The 17,060-nt window shown below is 39.2% G+C and overlaps 1 protein-coding gene across 1 annotated transcript in view; it reads right to left on the bottom strand.

Moving 5' to 3' along the window:
- Positions 1-4,054: 4,054 nt before the first annotated feature.
- The window catches only part of LOC117316701 (adenylyl cyclase-associated protein 1-like), a 138,946-nt gene continuing 125,940 nt past the window's right edge, over positions 4,055-17,060 (bottom strand). Inside the window, exons 9-14 of the mRNA XM_033871447.1 lie at positions 13,655-13,856; positions 12,460-12,641; positions 10,076-10,199; positions 9,262-9,344; positions 8,316-8,456; positions 4,055-6,177 (exon numbers count right to left, since the gene is read on the bottom strand). Coding sequence (XP_033727338.1) covers positions 6,100-6,177; positions 8,316-8,456; positions 9,262-9,344; positions 10,076-10,199; positions 12,460-12,641; positions 13,655-13,856 — 810 coding nt within the window. The 3' untranslated portion in view covers positions 4,055-6,099. The remainder of the gene's footprint in view (positions 6,178-8,315; positions 8,457-9,261; positions 9,345-10,075; positions 10,200-12,459; positions 12,642-13,654; positions 13,857-17,060) is intronic.

Raw genomic sequence — 17,060 nt, forward strand, 5'->3', positions numbered from 1 at the left:
CCACTTAGCAAGCTTTATTAGGTCACCTGAGACAAAGTCTCAAGTGACCTATTCTAATCCCCTTTTGTCCGTCGTGCGTCGTGCGTCGTCCGTCCGTAAACAATTTACATTTTCGACTTCTCCTCCAAAACCCACCAACCAAATTCTATGAAATTTGGCAGGAAGCTTCTATGGCTAAAGGTCAACCAAAATTGTAAATTATATGGTCCCCACCCCCCAGTGGCCTGAGGGGCAGGGCCAAAAAGGGTCAAATTGACTAAAACTTCAAAAATCTTCTTCTCTACTCTCAGATATGCTGGAATCAAACATTCTTCATAGATGGAAGGGTCTTAAGGTGCTTTACCAAAATTGTAAATTTCATGACCCAGGTGTTTCACGTTTGTCCCTGGGGAGGGGCTAAACTTTACTATAGTTTATATAGGGAAATCACATTTTTGACTTTAATTGATTTTATTTCTATTGGAATTCATTCTAATTTTGTAAACATTGTCAGCATGGGATGACAGTTTGATGGCATGCACATGTTGGCCCTGACTGACCTCCAGGGGCTGATGGGCGGGGCTAAAAAGGGCCAAATTGACTAAAACTTCAAAAATCTTCTTCGCTACTCTCAGATATGCTGGAATCAAACACTCTTTATAGATGGAAGGGTCTTAAGGTGTTTTACCAAAATTGTAAATTTCATAACCCAGGGGTTTCACGTTTGTCCCTGGGGAGGGGCTAAACTTTACTATAGTTTATATAGGGAAATCACTTTATTGACTTTAATTTATTTTATTTCTATTGGAATTCATTCTAATTTTGTAAACATTGTCAGCATGGGATGACAGTTTGATGGCATGCACATGTTGGCCCTGACTGACCCCCAGGCGCTGGTGGGCGGGGCTAAAAAGGGCCAAATTGACTGAAATTTCACAAATCTTCTTCTCTACTCTCAGATATGATAGAATCAAATACACTTCATAGATGGCAGGGTCTGAAGGTGCTTTACCAAAATTGTGAATTTCATGACCCTGGGGTCTCAAGTTTGACCCTGGGGCGGGGGTAAACTTTACTATAGACTATATAGGGAAATAACATTTTTGACTTTTATTTGTTTTATTTGTTTTTGAATTCATTCTAATTTTGTACACATTGTCAGCATGGGATGACAGTTTGATGGCATGCACATGTTGGCCCTGACTGACCCCCCGGGGCTGATGGGCAGGGCTTAAAAGGGCCAAATTGACTGAAATTTCAAAAATCTTCTTCTCAAGACTGAAATAAGGTGGAATCAAATACTCATTATAGTTTGAAGGGTCTTATGGTGCTTTATTAAAATTTTAAATTTCATGACCCTGGGGTCACAAGTTTGCCCCTGGGGAGGGGGTAAATTTTACTATAGTTTATATAGGGAAATCACATTTTTGACTGATTTGTTTTGATTTCTATTGGAATTCATTCTGGTTAACATTTTCAGCATGGAATGAAAGTTTAATAATATGCATATGTTGGCCCTGACTGACCCCTAGGGGCTGATAGGGGGGGGGGGCAAAAAGGGTCAATTAAATAAACTGAAATATTTCAAATCTCAGGTGACCGTTAAGGCCCATGGGCCTCTTGTGTTGCCTTCTGACAACTCTTGTTTTTAAGCGGATATTGTACAAAGAATCTGTGACATTACATAAACAGAATCTTACATAAGTTTCCAGGTTATGAAAGCATGTTTAATAATCTATTTTCATTTTTGCAATCCTCTGGCAAGCTAAATGAAAGAATAATGTGACAAGTTTCATAATGGTTTATAAAATAAATGGCATGTTAAGTGATCACATAAAAACATTTTATACCAAATTTGTTTCCTTCAACTGATTAAATGGAGTGATAATGTTCTGATTACGGAAAGTTTCTTTTATGGCAAAACCTCGAAAAACCTGTTGCAACACCATGAAGTGATGTAACAATTTAATATTTTCAGGATCTCAACGCTATGGATCTGTTACGTTGTATGTACACTTTTCAAGTATGCAGAAAATTTATTTTTATAGTAATGGCGAAATAAATGACTTGAATGTACATTTAGAATTGAAAAATATGGGTTTATTATCAACAAGTTTTAGCAAATAATACCCGATCAATTCATTGTTGTTTGAATTGAAAAGAAATCCAAAATATATAACGATAGGATCCACTTTGAAGTGTTCCAAAATTGATATTTATAGTAGCAGTGACCTTATCCTTTGACCTTTTGACCCAAAAAGGTATAGCAAGCAGTCAATCATGATGAGGAAGCAGTGTGTGAAGTTTGAGTTTGATTTGTCCACATGAACTCAAGCTATTATATGGAAATATTGATGTGGATGGATGGAATGACAAAATGATGAGAGGATAGAATGATGGATGGGTTAGTCCAGACACTGAGGTTTTCGTGTACAGTGGAACCTTGTTAGTCCGGACACTGAGGTTTGTGTGTACAGTAGAACCTTGTTAGTCCAGACACTGAGGTTTGTGTGTACAGTAGAACCTTGTTAGTCCAGACACTGAGGTTTTCGTGTACAGTGGAACCTTGTTAGTCCAGACACTGAGGTTTGTGTGTACAGTAAAACCTTGTTAGTCCTGACACTGAGGTTTGTGTGTACAGTAGAACCTTGTTAGTCCGGACACTGAGGTTTTCGTGTACATTGGAACCTTGTTAGTCTGGACTCTTTGGTTGGTATGTACAGTGGAACCTTGTTAGTCCAGACACTAAGGTTTGTGTGTACAGTAGAACCTTGTTAGTCCAGACACTGAGGTTTGTGTGTACAGTAGAACCTTGTTAGTCCGGACACTAAGGTTTGTGTGTACAGTGGAACCTTGTTAGTCCAGACACTGAGGTTTGTGTGTACTATAGAACCTTGGTAGTCTGGACACTGAGGTTTATGTGTACAGTAGAACCTTGGTAGTCTGGACATTGAGGTTTGTGTGTACAGTAAAGCCTTGTTAGTCCGGACACTGAGGTTTGTGTGTACAGTAGAACCTTGTTAGTCCGAACACTGAAGTTTTCATGTAAAGTGGAACCTTGTTAGTCCGGACACTGAGGTTTGTGTGTACAGTAAAGCCTTGTTAGTCCAGACACTGAGGTTTGTGTGTACAGTAAAGCCTTGTTAGTCCGGACACTGAGGTTTGTGTGTACAGTAGAACCTTGTTAGTCCGAACACTGAAGTTTTCATGTAAAGTGGAACCTTGTTAGTCCGGACACTGAGGTTTGTGTGTACAGTAAAGCCTTGTTAGTCCGGACACTGAGGTTTGTGTGTACAGTAAAGCCTTGTTAGTCCGGACACTGAGGTTTGTGTGTACAGTAGAACCTTGTTAGTCTGGACACTGAGGTTTGTGTGTACAGTAGAACCTTGTTAGTCCAGACACTGAGGTTTGTGTGTACAGTAGAACCTTGTTAGTCCGGACACTGAGGTTTGTGTGTACAGTAGAACCTTGTTAGTCCAGACACTGAGGTTTGTGTGTACAGTAAAACCTTGTTAGAACTTCATCAGTAAAGACAGTTTTTTTTGTCCCCGTGGAACCTCATCAGTAAAGACAGTTTTTTTGTCCCCGTGGAACCTCATCAGTAAAGACAGTTTTTTTTGTCCCTGTGGAACCTCATCAGTAAAGACAGTTTTTTGTCCCTGTGGAACCTCATCAGTAAAGACAGTTTTTTGTCCCTGTGGAACCTCATCAGTAAAGACAGTGTTTTTGTCCCCGTGGAACCTCATCAGTAAAGACAGTTTTTTTTGTCCCTGTTGAACCTCATCAGTAAAGATAGTTTTTTTTGTCCCTGTGGAACCTCATCAGTAGTTTGGTTTACGTAAACTGTGTAACCTCACAATTCCAAAAGTTTTCTATTAAACCTTTGGGTTTATGGATATGTATTTCCATTAATCGTGAATTTCTGAATTTCAAGCACCAATCACAAAGTTAGGTTCTGAACTGTTAATTAATTTTCTGTACCACTCAAGTGAGAAGAAACAAGGTCCCACTTTTCCTATGATATCTATTTTATATAAACAATATTTAATTGACAATATTCAAAACAAGACATACATCAGATGGTTTACAAATTTATTTATATGGTTTTTGTTCGTATACAATTTAACATGCAGAAATACAAGCAGTAGAAGTTCCTCTTTACAGTCCCTTTCTATCCCAGAATACACCTGTTAATGAGTTTGTTTAACTTTATGCTGTGCTGTGTTTTCAGTTTGGCTGATGACAATCAAATGTTTGGAGGGGCTGAATCTCCTTTTTGAGAAATTCTATCAATATTTTCCAGACTTACTCCATTGCTTTTCCTCATGTGTATTATTATAGGGGCACAGGTGGTCATTATAACTATCCCCTCTTCCATAAACATAGACTGGACTGGGTTAGTCCATCAAAGCCACATTAGGGATAGCAGGATGTGAACCTAAACAAGGGTATTGGTTAATAAAAAGAGGGAGCTTAATTAAATAGGACAGATTAATTAAATATAGGCTTTTAAATTAGATACATATATCAATAATATTACTTAACATATATTGCTTCATTACTTAAAATCAAAATGAAACCTTATAATTAATTAAATCACTTTGAAATTTCTGTTTAATTTATTTAAATCACTTTGAAATTTCTGTTTAATTTATGTCATTTTCCACAGTCTATACCAATCAGACATTTGCAGAATTGAACATAATCGCTGGGGTCACAACTGTTGACCCTACACAATCCATCACACCCTTCGTAGTGAAACACATCAGATTCATTTCGTAGCTTGTTTGGTCTCTACTAGTAATACATAAGTTACAAGCATATAGATGATGAGACATACGTAAGGAGGACAACCTTACATACCCCCTTCATTCACAATAGATTTTCCCGTGTGGATGATTGCACTATGATTTCTTAAGGGGTGCAAGGTTTACTAATCAATAATAATATGCAATTCATAGGTATACACATCAGTTTTTTTATAGTACACTTTATACATTTAAATAAGTAAGACTATTTAAATCCTCAAGACTTCTGGCATTGTCAGTTTATTTTACTCTAAATAACTCCATAATTTTAGAAGAACATTTTTACTTTAGCCTTAGCAGCTATGAATTATCACAAAAACTTGCATAGATTTTAATACCACCGTTTTGTCCATCTGATAAGCCTCAAATTGGATTAATTAATAAACAAAGATCTGTGATGAAGTTATATACAAAAGTGAATCTGTCATATTTCTCTCTCTGGGAAGACAATTCAAATTAAAGTTTCATGCAAAGCATTAATCATATTCAATACTGTTAGTTTCAGACAGAGCAGTGGTCTAAGGGAGGTAACTACAGATTTATTCAACACTGGTCTAAGGGAGATAACTACAGATTTTATAGACAATTTTGTTTGTGAAAACTTTACAAATAATGTTGTGTTAACAACACAAAAGCAAGGTTGTATCAAACACGAGGGTTGTTGCCAGGGGTGACACTATGACTGGCAATGATCATATAGACACCAGTTTGTAAGCATCCATTTGCTGTTTTTACTTTCTTACAAAACCAAACCACAATGAAAGTCTTAAGTACATTATCAGATGAAAAATTGACTGGGATTTATCAGCACACATTTTATGGGATATGAATATAATTGCACTATGTCATAGAAGTATAATTGTGTAAATCAATATTGACTGTATAATTTTAGCACTTTATGAAAAGATTTTTACTCATATTTTAAAATAATCTTAACTAGGCCTTAATATTTTATTTCATATAGAATGTTCTTCCATTTTCTTGTAAAGAATTTTAAGCTTAATATTGGATAGTCTCCTGAATGCAAACTTTTGAGCAGGCCATTTGAAACATCCTTCTATATATATATATTACTAAAGATAAAAATATGTTGGATAAACAAACATGGCCGTTATGTTAATGATTCTTACAAAATATAAGCACAAAAATAAGGCCTCCGTTGATAGCCTCTTGAAGCATCTTTGTGGACCACTGGGCTACAGAAATATTATGGCCAGATTCCAAATCTATTTTATTAAACCTGGAATGATATGAGAGCTGTCTAGCATAGTTCAAAATGTGTCCACTAGGTGGCAGTCTTCTTCACATGTGTTTAGATGTCTGAGATAATAGTAGCCATTTTTTTGCCATCAAAAGTTGACTTGAATTGTTCTGGGAGAGCAAATTCAACCTGAAACGAAAAAAATCAAATCAATTTTAAAATAAACAATAAAAAAAAATAAAGTCATGATCAGTTGTCCAAAATAACTTGAGAGGTGCTTCTGCATTTATTAAAACAAACTGTTATACAGCGAAACCTAACTTTACTGACACTGTATTGGACCGAGTCAATGTGTCGGACTGACTTTACTGACACTGTGGGACCGAGTCAATGTGTCGGACTGACTTTACTGACACTGTGGGACCGAGTCAATGTGTCGGACTGACTTTACTGACACTGTGGGACCGAGTCAATGTGTCGGACTGACTTTACTGACACTGTATTGGACCGAGTCAATGTGTCCGACTGACTTTACTGACACTGTGGGACCGAGTCAATGTGTCCGACTGACTTGACTGACACTGTGGGACCGAGTCAATGTGTCCGACTGACTTTACTGACACTGTGGGACCGAGTCAATGTGTCCGACTGACTTTACTGACACTGTGGGACCGAGTCAATGTGTCCGACTGACTTTACTGACACTGTGGGACCGAGTCAATGTGTCAGACTGACTTTACTGACACTGTATTGGACCGAGTCAATGTGTCGGACTGACTTTACTGACAATGTATTGGACCGAGTCAATGTGTCGGACTGACTTTACTGACACTGTGGGACCGAGTCAATGTGTCGGACTGACTTTACTGACACTGTGGGACCGAGTCAATGTGTCGGACTGACTTTACTGACACTGTGGGACTGAGTCAATGTGTCGGACTGACTTTACTGACACTGTATTGGACCGAGTCAATGTGTCAGACTGACTTTACTGACACTGTGGGACCGAGTCAATGTGTCGGACTGACTTTACTGATACTGTATTGGACCGAGTCAATGTGTCAGACTGACTTTACTGACACTGTGGGACCGAGTCAATGTGTCGGACTGACTTTACTGATACTGTATTGGACCGAGTCAATGTGTCAGACTGACTTTACTGACACTGTGGGACCGAGTCAATGTGTCAGACTGACTTTACTGACACTGTATTGGACCGAGTCGATGTGTCAGACTGACTTTACTGACACTGTATTGGACCAAGTCAATGTGTCAGACTGACTTTACTGACACTGTGGGACCGAGTCAATGTGTCGGACTGACTTTACTGACACTGTGGGACCGAGTCAATGTGTCAGACTGACTTTACTGACACTGTGGGACCGAGTCAATGTGTCCGACTGACTTTACTGACACTGTATTGGACCGAGTCAATGTGTCGGACTGACTTTACTGACACTGTGGGACCGAGTCAATGTGTCGGACTGACTTTACTGACACTGTATGGGACCGAGTCAATGTGTCAGACTGACTTTACTGACACTGTGGGACCGAGTCAATGTGTCAGACTGACTTTACTGACACTGTGGGACCGAGTCAATGTGTCGGACTGACTTTACTGACACTGTATTGGACCGAGTCAATGTGTCAGACTGACTTTACTGACACTGTGGGACCGAGTCAATGTGTCGGACTGACTTTACTGACACTGTGGGACCGAGTCAATGTGTCAGACAGTAATTGGACCTCATGACATCTTTTACAGTGATCTGACCTCATGACGTCTTTTACAGTGATCTGACCCCATGACGTCTTTTACAGTGATCTGACCCCATGACATCTTGATAATCAACTAGACTCAAGTTTCATCCATGTTCCATAACTAAAGGAAATTCTATACTATTGTATATCATGAAACGTTCGTTGTTGCTACGGAACCACGAATATAAATACAATGAATATTGTTGTTTGTATAATTGTTATAATTATAATTGAAAGAAAGTACATACAAACATTCCTTGTTATACAGTAACTAAAAATTGTTCAAAGATACAGAATTTAGATTTTTTTTTCTTAAATCTAATAATACTTTTGTATCAAAAATAATTTTAATCAAGGAATTTGCTTAAGTTAAGGAACATGTATGAAACAAAAGCAGAAGACTTATCTACTGTGTTATATTTCTAATACTTTTTCTGCATTTCATTTGGAATAATCAAGTATGTGCTAGCTACATTTGTATGTACCCAGTGTCTGACCTTATATGTTTGTGATAGAAATGTTAGAGATAAACATAATTTATTTTTACATTGCCAGCTTGAACTTACAAAGTCTCCGTCCTTCGGTATGACAACGTTCATTTCTGAAGACTTGGCGCTGACGATTTCCGCCTTCAAGGAGTCCTTGCTGAGGTATATTTGGGCGCCGTCTGTTTTGTCTATAGATACAGTCGGCATTGTCCCTATCACCTGTTAAATACGAAATACAGTTAATGACTGTCAGAGAGGTCAATTCTAGAATTTTATTAACAAAATGTATAGAGGATCGATATTGAATGGTTTCCTGTTTAACATATCATATATTTTACGAGTATGACAGAATATCGATATTTTCACGAGCGGAAGCACTAGTGAAAAACAGTTTAATATTCAGTCATACGAGTGAAACATATGTTATATTCAAAGGGAAACCATTCAATGTTCTTTTTATTGCATTGTATACTAAAAAAAAAAAAAAATTAATAACATCTAAAATTCATATTGTAAAAAAGTGTGGGAATCAGTCACATAATTCATGCTGTCGTCTCTTTGTGATTTTACTCATGTCAACTTGACGGCACCATTTTGAAAGGACTGATCAATGCAATTTAAGTGTTTTCTGTTGTTATCAGAGAATCTGTACATGAAAAGCTAACGTCAAGTGAGAGTTAGACAGGAGGGCATTCGTCCATACACACCACTTTCATACAATGTGATAAAATCAAATCTCAGCACTATGTTTATATAAAGCTCTTTTTTTAAACTTTGGTTGCTATCATGATTTTGCCATACCATCACTCCTAGACCTCTAATGAATGTATAAACCAAATTAGAAGGGCATGAGGTGTATACTTTTGGACTTACAAGCTTTCCAAAAACTTACCCCAAAAACTTTAAAGTTTTGGGGTGGGACGCCGACGCTGGGGTGACAGCATTAGCTCTTGGTTACTCGAAACCGGTGAGCTAAAAATAGAAACATTTGCCTACTGTGTTAAGTTTTGTGGGTAGATCTTACCTGTCCTTTGACGCTCTGACAGTTGATGAACTCCAAGGATGACACAAGGTCATCAAAAACCACGCCCACTTTCTTACAGGTGTCTGTAATTACCAAAACACATTATAAAACTATACATGTAGGTCTACTTTCTCAAAAGTGTCTGTAAATGAGAAGATATATGGATGTACATCTCACTTTTGCTTGAGTGAGTTAAAACACGGTGACATCAATCATGTCTCTCACACGAGTTGATTAGTTAACCTTTGACCTTACCTTAAATGCTGTAGTCAACTAGTTAACCTTTGAACTTACCTTCTTGCTGTAGTTGACTAATTAACATTTGACCTTACCTTTATTGTTTACTTAGTTAACCTTTGACCTAACTTTCATTGCTGTTGTTGATTAGTTAACCTTTGACCTTACCTTCATTGCTGTTGTTGATTAGTTAACCTTTGACCTTACCTTCATTGATTAGATAATTAGTTAACCTTTGACCTTACCTTCATTGCTGTTGTTGATTAGTTAACCTTTGACCTTACCTTCATTGATTAGATAATTAGTTAACCTTTGACCTTACCTTCATTGCTGTTGTTGATTAGTTAACCTTCAGCCTTAATTTCAATGCTGGAGTTGACTATAGACACTTATTCTGAATTTGACCTTATCTCAGAATTGACCTTTGACCTAAGCTTCTATGTTAGGACTGATGTTGATAGCTGACCTTTGACGTAACCTTCAGTTCTGGAGTTGATTTGGATAGTTGACTTTTTACATGAAGCAAGATAGTAGTATACCTTTGACCAAATACATATAGATTTGACCTTGAGCTTACCTACAACAATGGAGTTGACCTTGCCCTTGATCTGGATGGTTGACCTTTCACATTTGTAGATGTACACCGTCTGGTTAATGGAGGTGTTTGTAATCTCAATGCTGGGGTTGTTTACATGGTTCTCCTGTAAAATTCATTAAAACACGATTTTAATACAGAACACCTCAGTTTTGATATACTTTAGCATATTTGACCCCTGTGACCTTTTTTGCAGGTCGAGGTCATTCATTTAAACAATTTTTATAGCCCTTCATCAAAGCATGCTACAGACCCAATATCAGGTTTTAGCATATTTGACCATGTGACCTTGAATGAAGGTCAATGTCATCCGTTTGAACACACTGTGTAGCCCTTCATGTTAGCATGCTACAGCTTGTGAAGAAGTTGAAAAAGTAGATCTTGATACTAACTTTTTGTGAACCAAATCTGCTGAGGGGTTCTCAGGTAATGGCATAAATTCGAACGAGACAGGATACATGGTGTCCCGTGCAGAAGGGATCCAAGTTCAACTTTGACCCTTTAACCTTGACCAAAGATTACCAGAATGTGGCCAGGCATAGAGATTTGTTATGTTATGGTATACATACGAACCAAATCTGTTGTGGGGTTCTCCAGATATGACATCGATTCCGAAAAATGATTACTACAATCCACTTTCCCACAAACTTACCACGACCCATTTCCCCACTAACTTATCACAACCCACTTCGCCACTAACTCACCACGACCCACTTCCCCACTAACTTACCTCGACCCACTTCCCCACTAACTCACCACGACCCACTTCCCCACTAACTCACCATGACCCACTTCCCCACTAACTTACCATGACCCACTTCGCCACAAACTTACTACAATCCCCTTCACTACAAACTTATCACGACCCATTTTCCCACTAACTCACCACAACCCACTTCCCAACAAACTTACCATGACCCACTTCCCCACTAACTTACCACAACCCACTTCCCAACAAACTTACCATGACCCACTTCCCCACTAACTTATCACAACCCACTTCCCAACAAACTTACTACGACCCACTTCCCCACTAACTGACCACGACCCACTTCGCCACTAACTCACCATGACCCACTTCCCCACTAACTTACCATGACCCACTTCCCCACTAACTTACCACGACCCACTTCCCCACTAACATACCACGACCCACTTCCCCACTAACTTATCACGACCCACTTCCCCACTAACTTATCACGACCCACTTCCCCGCAAACTTACCACGACCTACTTCCCCACAAACTCACCACGACCCACTTCCCCACTAACTTATCACGACCCACTTCACCGCAAACTTATCACGACCCACTTCCCCACTAACTTACCATGACCCACTTCCCCACTAACTTACCACGACCCACTTCCCCACTAACTTACCACGACCCACTTCCCCACTAACTTACCACGACCCACTTCCCCACTAACTTACCACGACCCACTTCCCCACTAACTTATCACAACCCACTTCCTCACAAACTCACCACGACCCACTTCCCACTAACTTATCACAACCCACTTCCTCACAAACTCACCACGACCCACTTCCCACTAACTTACCACGACCCACTTCCCCACTAACTTATCACGACCCACTTCCCCACTAACTTATCACGACCCACTTCCCCACTAACTCACCACGACCCACTTCCCCACTAACTTATCACGACCCACTTCCCCACAAACTTACCATGACCCACTTCCCCACTAACTTACCACGACCCACTTCCCCACTAACTTACCACGACCCACTTCCCCACTAACTTACCACGACCCACTTCCCCACTAACTTACCACGACCCACTTCGCCACAAACTTACCACGACCCACTTCGCCACTAACTTACCACGACTCACTTCGCCACAAACTTTACCACGACCCACTTCCCCACTAACTTACCACGACCCACTTCCCCACTAACTTACCACGACCCACTTCCCCACTAACTTATCACGACCCACTTCCCCACTAACTTACCATGACCCACTTCCCACAAACTTACAACGACCCACTTCCCCACTAACTTACTACGACCCACTTCCCCACAAACTTACCATGACCCACTTCCTCACAAATTTACTACGACCCACTTCCCCACAAACTTACCACGACCCACTTCCCCACTAACTTACCACGACCCACTTCCCCACTAACTCACCATGACCCACTTCCCCACTAACTTATCACGACCCACTTCCCCGCAAACTTATCACAACCCACTTCGCCACAAACTTACCACGACCCACTTCCCCACAAACTTACTATGACCCACTTACCCACAAACTTACCATTACCTACTTCCTCACAAACTTACTACGACCCACTTACCCACAAACTTACCATTACCTACTTCCTCACTAACTTACCACAATCCACTTCTTGCCGTTCTGTAGCTCAGTGACTGGAGGTTTGGCTGCGGGTTTGGCTGCGGGTTTGGGAGCAGGCTTGGGTGCGGGCTTCACTGTTGGTGTAGCCTTGAAGGGAGCTGGCCCTTGTCTCAGTGCTGGGTTCTTGTGGGTCTTCATCGAGTCTGACACCTTCTTAAGGCCTGTTACAACAAATCATCGTGAGCAAGAATTTACCCCGGTAAATATCTAGTACACAAGTTTTATGCTTCAGAGATATCAGATGGATACCACCAACACCCAACCTTACAAAGTCAGGGTAAAAAAAGAGGCACAGTGGGCCTGTATTGCTCACCTGTTCTGCAGCTCATGAAGTTAAGACTTTGTTGACTTCAGTTTTGAAATGTGGAACTCAAATTCATACATTTGCCAGGGTTCATAAAGACTTTAAGTCATCATCAAGTTCCAAGGCTTTTTCAAGATTTTCTGTCATTCAATTCAAGGACATTTCCAAGACTATATAAAGCTGGGGGAGTGATTGACTTTAAGTGAGATACAGATATATATATTACATAACTTCTATTCAGTATTTGTACCATGTTTATATTGTAAACTTGGAAGTTGGGTATTCAGAACAAAATACCTCAAGATTGTCACATATTTGACCCCTGTGACCTTCACCTCAATATGCTGCTGGCTAAATATCATGACCTTGACCTTTGCTATTGAGAAGTCATAAGATTTTACCACATTCAACCCCTGTGACCTTGAAATATTCAAGGTCATTCATTTGAACAAACTTTGTAGCACTTCACCAAAGGAAAACACTGGGCAGATATCATGACCCAAGGCCTGAATGTTATTAAGAAGATGTTGTTGATTTCAATTAAACATGGCATAAACTCACTTCTAATTTAAGTAGGTGAGTTAAAACGAGGGAATGTATGATTTTCTACATACTCTAAATGTGGTTATTATTGGGGTTGGGGGGTTGGTTGGGTGGTTAATTTCACGATTTCGATACGTTAACTATATGCACGGGGCACATTTTCGCGATTGACCCACCTTTGTTTGTAGTTTGAGTATACTCAAATTAATATCAAAATAATACATGTGGGGGGAATTTTCGCAATCAAAAGGGATCCGGGTAATTAGCGTAAATTTCCTCCTCGCGTAAATGTCCACGTTTACAGTACTGTACCATCACATGACCTACCTTTGGTGATTTCAGTTCCCTGGTTGATAGCATCAAATAGTTTTGTCCTTCCGTCACTGTCACTGCTTTGTTCTGTCGATCCAGCTGGAGCATCGACCGCTGGTGGAGGGGGTGGTGGTGGGGGGCCTGGTGGAGGGGGAGCCGGAGGACCTCCAGAGGGGGCAGCTTTACCCCCAGCAGAGAAGCTGGCAGCATCTCCTCCCTACAACATACAAAAGGATTGGTTTGGTTAAGTATGGTTAAATGTCTTATCCACAGCTCTAATCATTAAAGGATGGATACAAAGTGACATCAATCATGTCTATAACGAGTTAAAACACGGTGACATCAATCATGTCTATAACGAGTTAAAACAGGGTGACATCAATCATGTCTATCACAAGTTAAAACACAGTGACATCAATCATGTTTATAACGAGTTAAAACACGGTGACATCAATCATGTCTATAACGAGTTAAAACACGGTGACATCAATCATGTCTATTACAAGTTAAAACACGGTGACATCAATCATGTCTATCACGAGTTAAAACACGGTGACATCAATGATGTCCATAACGAGTTAAAACACGGTGACATCAATCCTGTCTATTACAAGTTAAAACACGGTGACATCAATCATGTCTATCACGAGCTAAAACACGGTGACATCAATCATGTCTATCACGAGTTAAAACATGGTGACATCAATCATGTCTATTACGAGTTAAAACACGGTGACATCAATCATGTCTATCACGAGTTAAAACACGGTGACATCAATCATGTCTATCACGAGTTAAAACACGGTGACATCAATCATGTCTATCACAAGTTAAAACACGGTGACATCAATCATGTCTATCACAAGTTAAAACACGGTGACATCAATCATGTCTATCACAAGTTAAAACACGGCGACATCAATCATGTCTATCACGAGTTAAAACACGGTGACATCAATCATGTCAATCACGAGTTAAAACACGGTGACATCAATCATGACTATCACAAGTTAAAACACGGTGACATCAATCATGTCTATAACGATTTAAAACACGGTGACATCAATCATATCTATCACAAGTTAAAACACGGTGACATCAATCATGTCTATCACAAGTTAAAACACGGTGACATCAATCATGTCTATCACAAGTTAAAACACGGTGACATCAATCATGTCTATCACAAGTTAAAACACGGCGACATCAATCATGTCTATCACGAGTTAAAACACGGTGACATCAATCATATCTATCACAAGTTAAAACACGGTGACATCAATCATGTCTATAACAAGTTAAAACACGGTGACATCAATCATGTCTATCACGAGCTAAAACACGGTGACATCAATCATGTCTATCACGAGTTAAAACATGGTGACATCAATCATGTCTATTACGAGTTAAAACACGGTGACATCAATCATGTCTATCAGGAGTTAAAACACGGTGACATCAATCATGTCTATAACAAGTTAAAACACGGTGACATCAATCATGTCTATCACAAGTTAAAACACAGTAACATCAATCATGTCTATAACGAGTTAAAACACGGTGACATCGATCATGTCTATCACAAGTTAAAACATGGTGACATCAATCATGTCTATAACGAGTTAAAACACAGTGACATCGATCATGTCTATAACGAGTTAAAACACGGTGACATCGATCATGTCTATCACAAGTTAAAACATGGTGACATCAATCATGTCTATAACGAGTTAAAACACGGTGACATCGATCATGTCTATCACAAGTTAAAACACGGTGACATCAATCATGTCTATAACGAGTTAAAACACAGTGACATCAATCATGTCTATAACGAGTTAAAACACGGTGACATCAATCATGTCTATAACGAGTTAAAACACGGTGACATCAATCATGTCTATCACAAGTTAAAACACAGTGACATCAATCATGTTTATAACGAGTTAAAACACGGTGACATCAATCATGTCTATAACGAGTTAAAACACGGTGACATCAATCATGTCTATTACAAGTTAAAACACGGTGACATCAATCATGTCTATCACGAGTTAAAACACGGTGACATCAATGATGTCCATAACGAGTTAAAACACGGTGACATCAATCCTGTCTATTACAAGTTAAAACACGGTGACATCAATCATGTCTATCACGAGCTAAAACACGGTGACATCAATCATGTCTATCACGAGTTAAAACACGGTGACATCAATCATGTCTATCACAAGTTAAAACACGGCGACATCAATCATGTCTATCACGAGTTAAAACACGGTGACATCAATCATGTCAATCACGAGTTAAAACACGGTGACATCAATCATGACTATCACAAGTTAAAACACGGTGACATCAATCATGTCTATAACGATTTAAAACACGGTGACATCAATCATATCTATCACAAGTTAAAACACGGTGACATCAATCATGTCTATCACAAGTTAAAACACGGTGACATCAATCATGTCTATCACAAGTTAAAACACGGTGACATCAATCATGTCTATCACAAGTTAAAACACGGCGACATCAATCATGTCTATCACGAGTTAAAACACGGTGACATCAATCATATCTATCACAAGTTAAAACACGGTGACATCAATCATGTCTATAACAAGTTAAAACACGGTGACATCAATCATGTCTATCACGAGCTAAAACACGGTGACATCAATCATGTCTATCACGAGTTAAAACATGGTGACATCAATCATGTCTATTACGAGTTAAAACACGGTGACATCAATCATGTCTATCAGGAGTTAAAACACGGTGACATCAATCATGTCTATAACAAGTTAAAACACGGTGACATCAATCATGTCTATCACAAGTTAAAACACAGTAACATCAATCATGTCTATAACGAGTTAAAACACGGTGACATCGATCATGTCTATCACAAGTTAAAACATGGTGACATCAATCATGTCTATAACGAGTTAAAACACAGTGACATCGATCATGTCTATAACGAGTTAAAACACGGTGACATCGATCATGTCTATCACAAGTTAAAACATGGTGACATCAATCATGTCTATAACGAGTTAAAACACGGTGACATCGATCATGTCTATCACAAGTTAAAACACGGTGACATCAATCATGTCTATAACGAGTTAAAACACAGTGACATCAATCATGTCTATAACGAGTTAAAACACGGTGACATCAATCATGTCTATAACGAGTTAAAACACGGTGACATCAATCATGTCTATCACAAGTTAAAACACAGTGACATCAATCATGTTTATAACGAGTTAAAACACGGTGACATCAATCATGTCTATAACGAGTTAAAACACGGTGACATCAATCATGTCTATTACAAGTTAAAACACGGTGACATCAATCATGTCTATCACGAGTTAAAACACGGTGACATCAATGATGTCCATAACGA

This window comes from Pecten maximus, chromosome 18 (assembly GCF_902652985.1).
Source record: "Pecten maximus chromosome 18, xPecMax1.1, whole genome shotgun sequence".
In the NCBI taxonomy this organism is placed as follows: domain Eukaryota; kingdom Metazoa; phylum Mollusca; class Bivalvia; order Pectinida; family Pectinidae; genus Pecten; species Pecten maximus.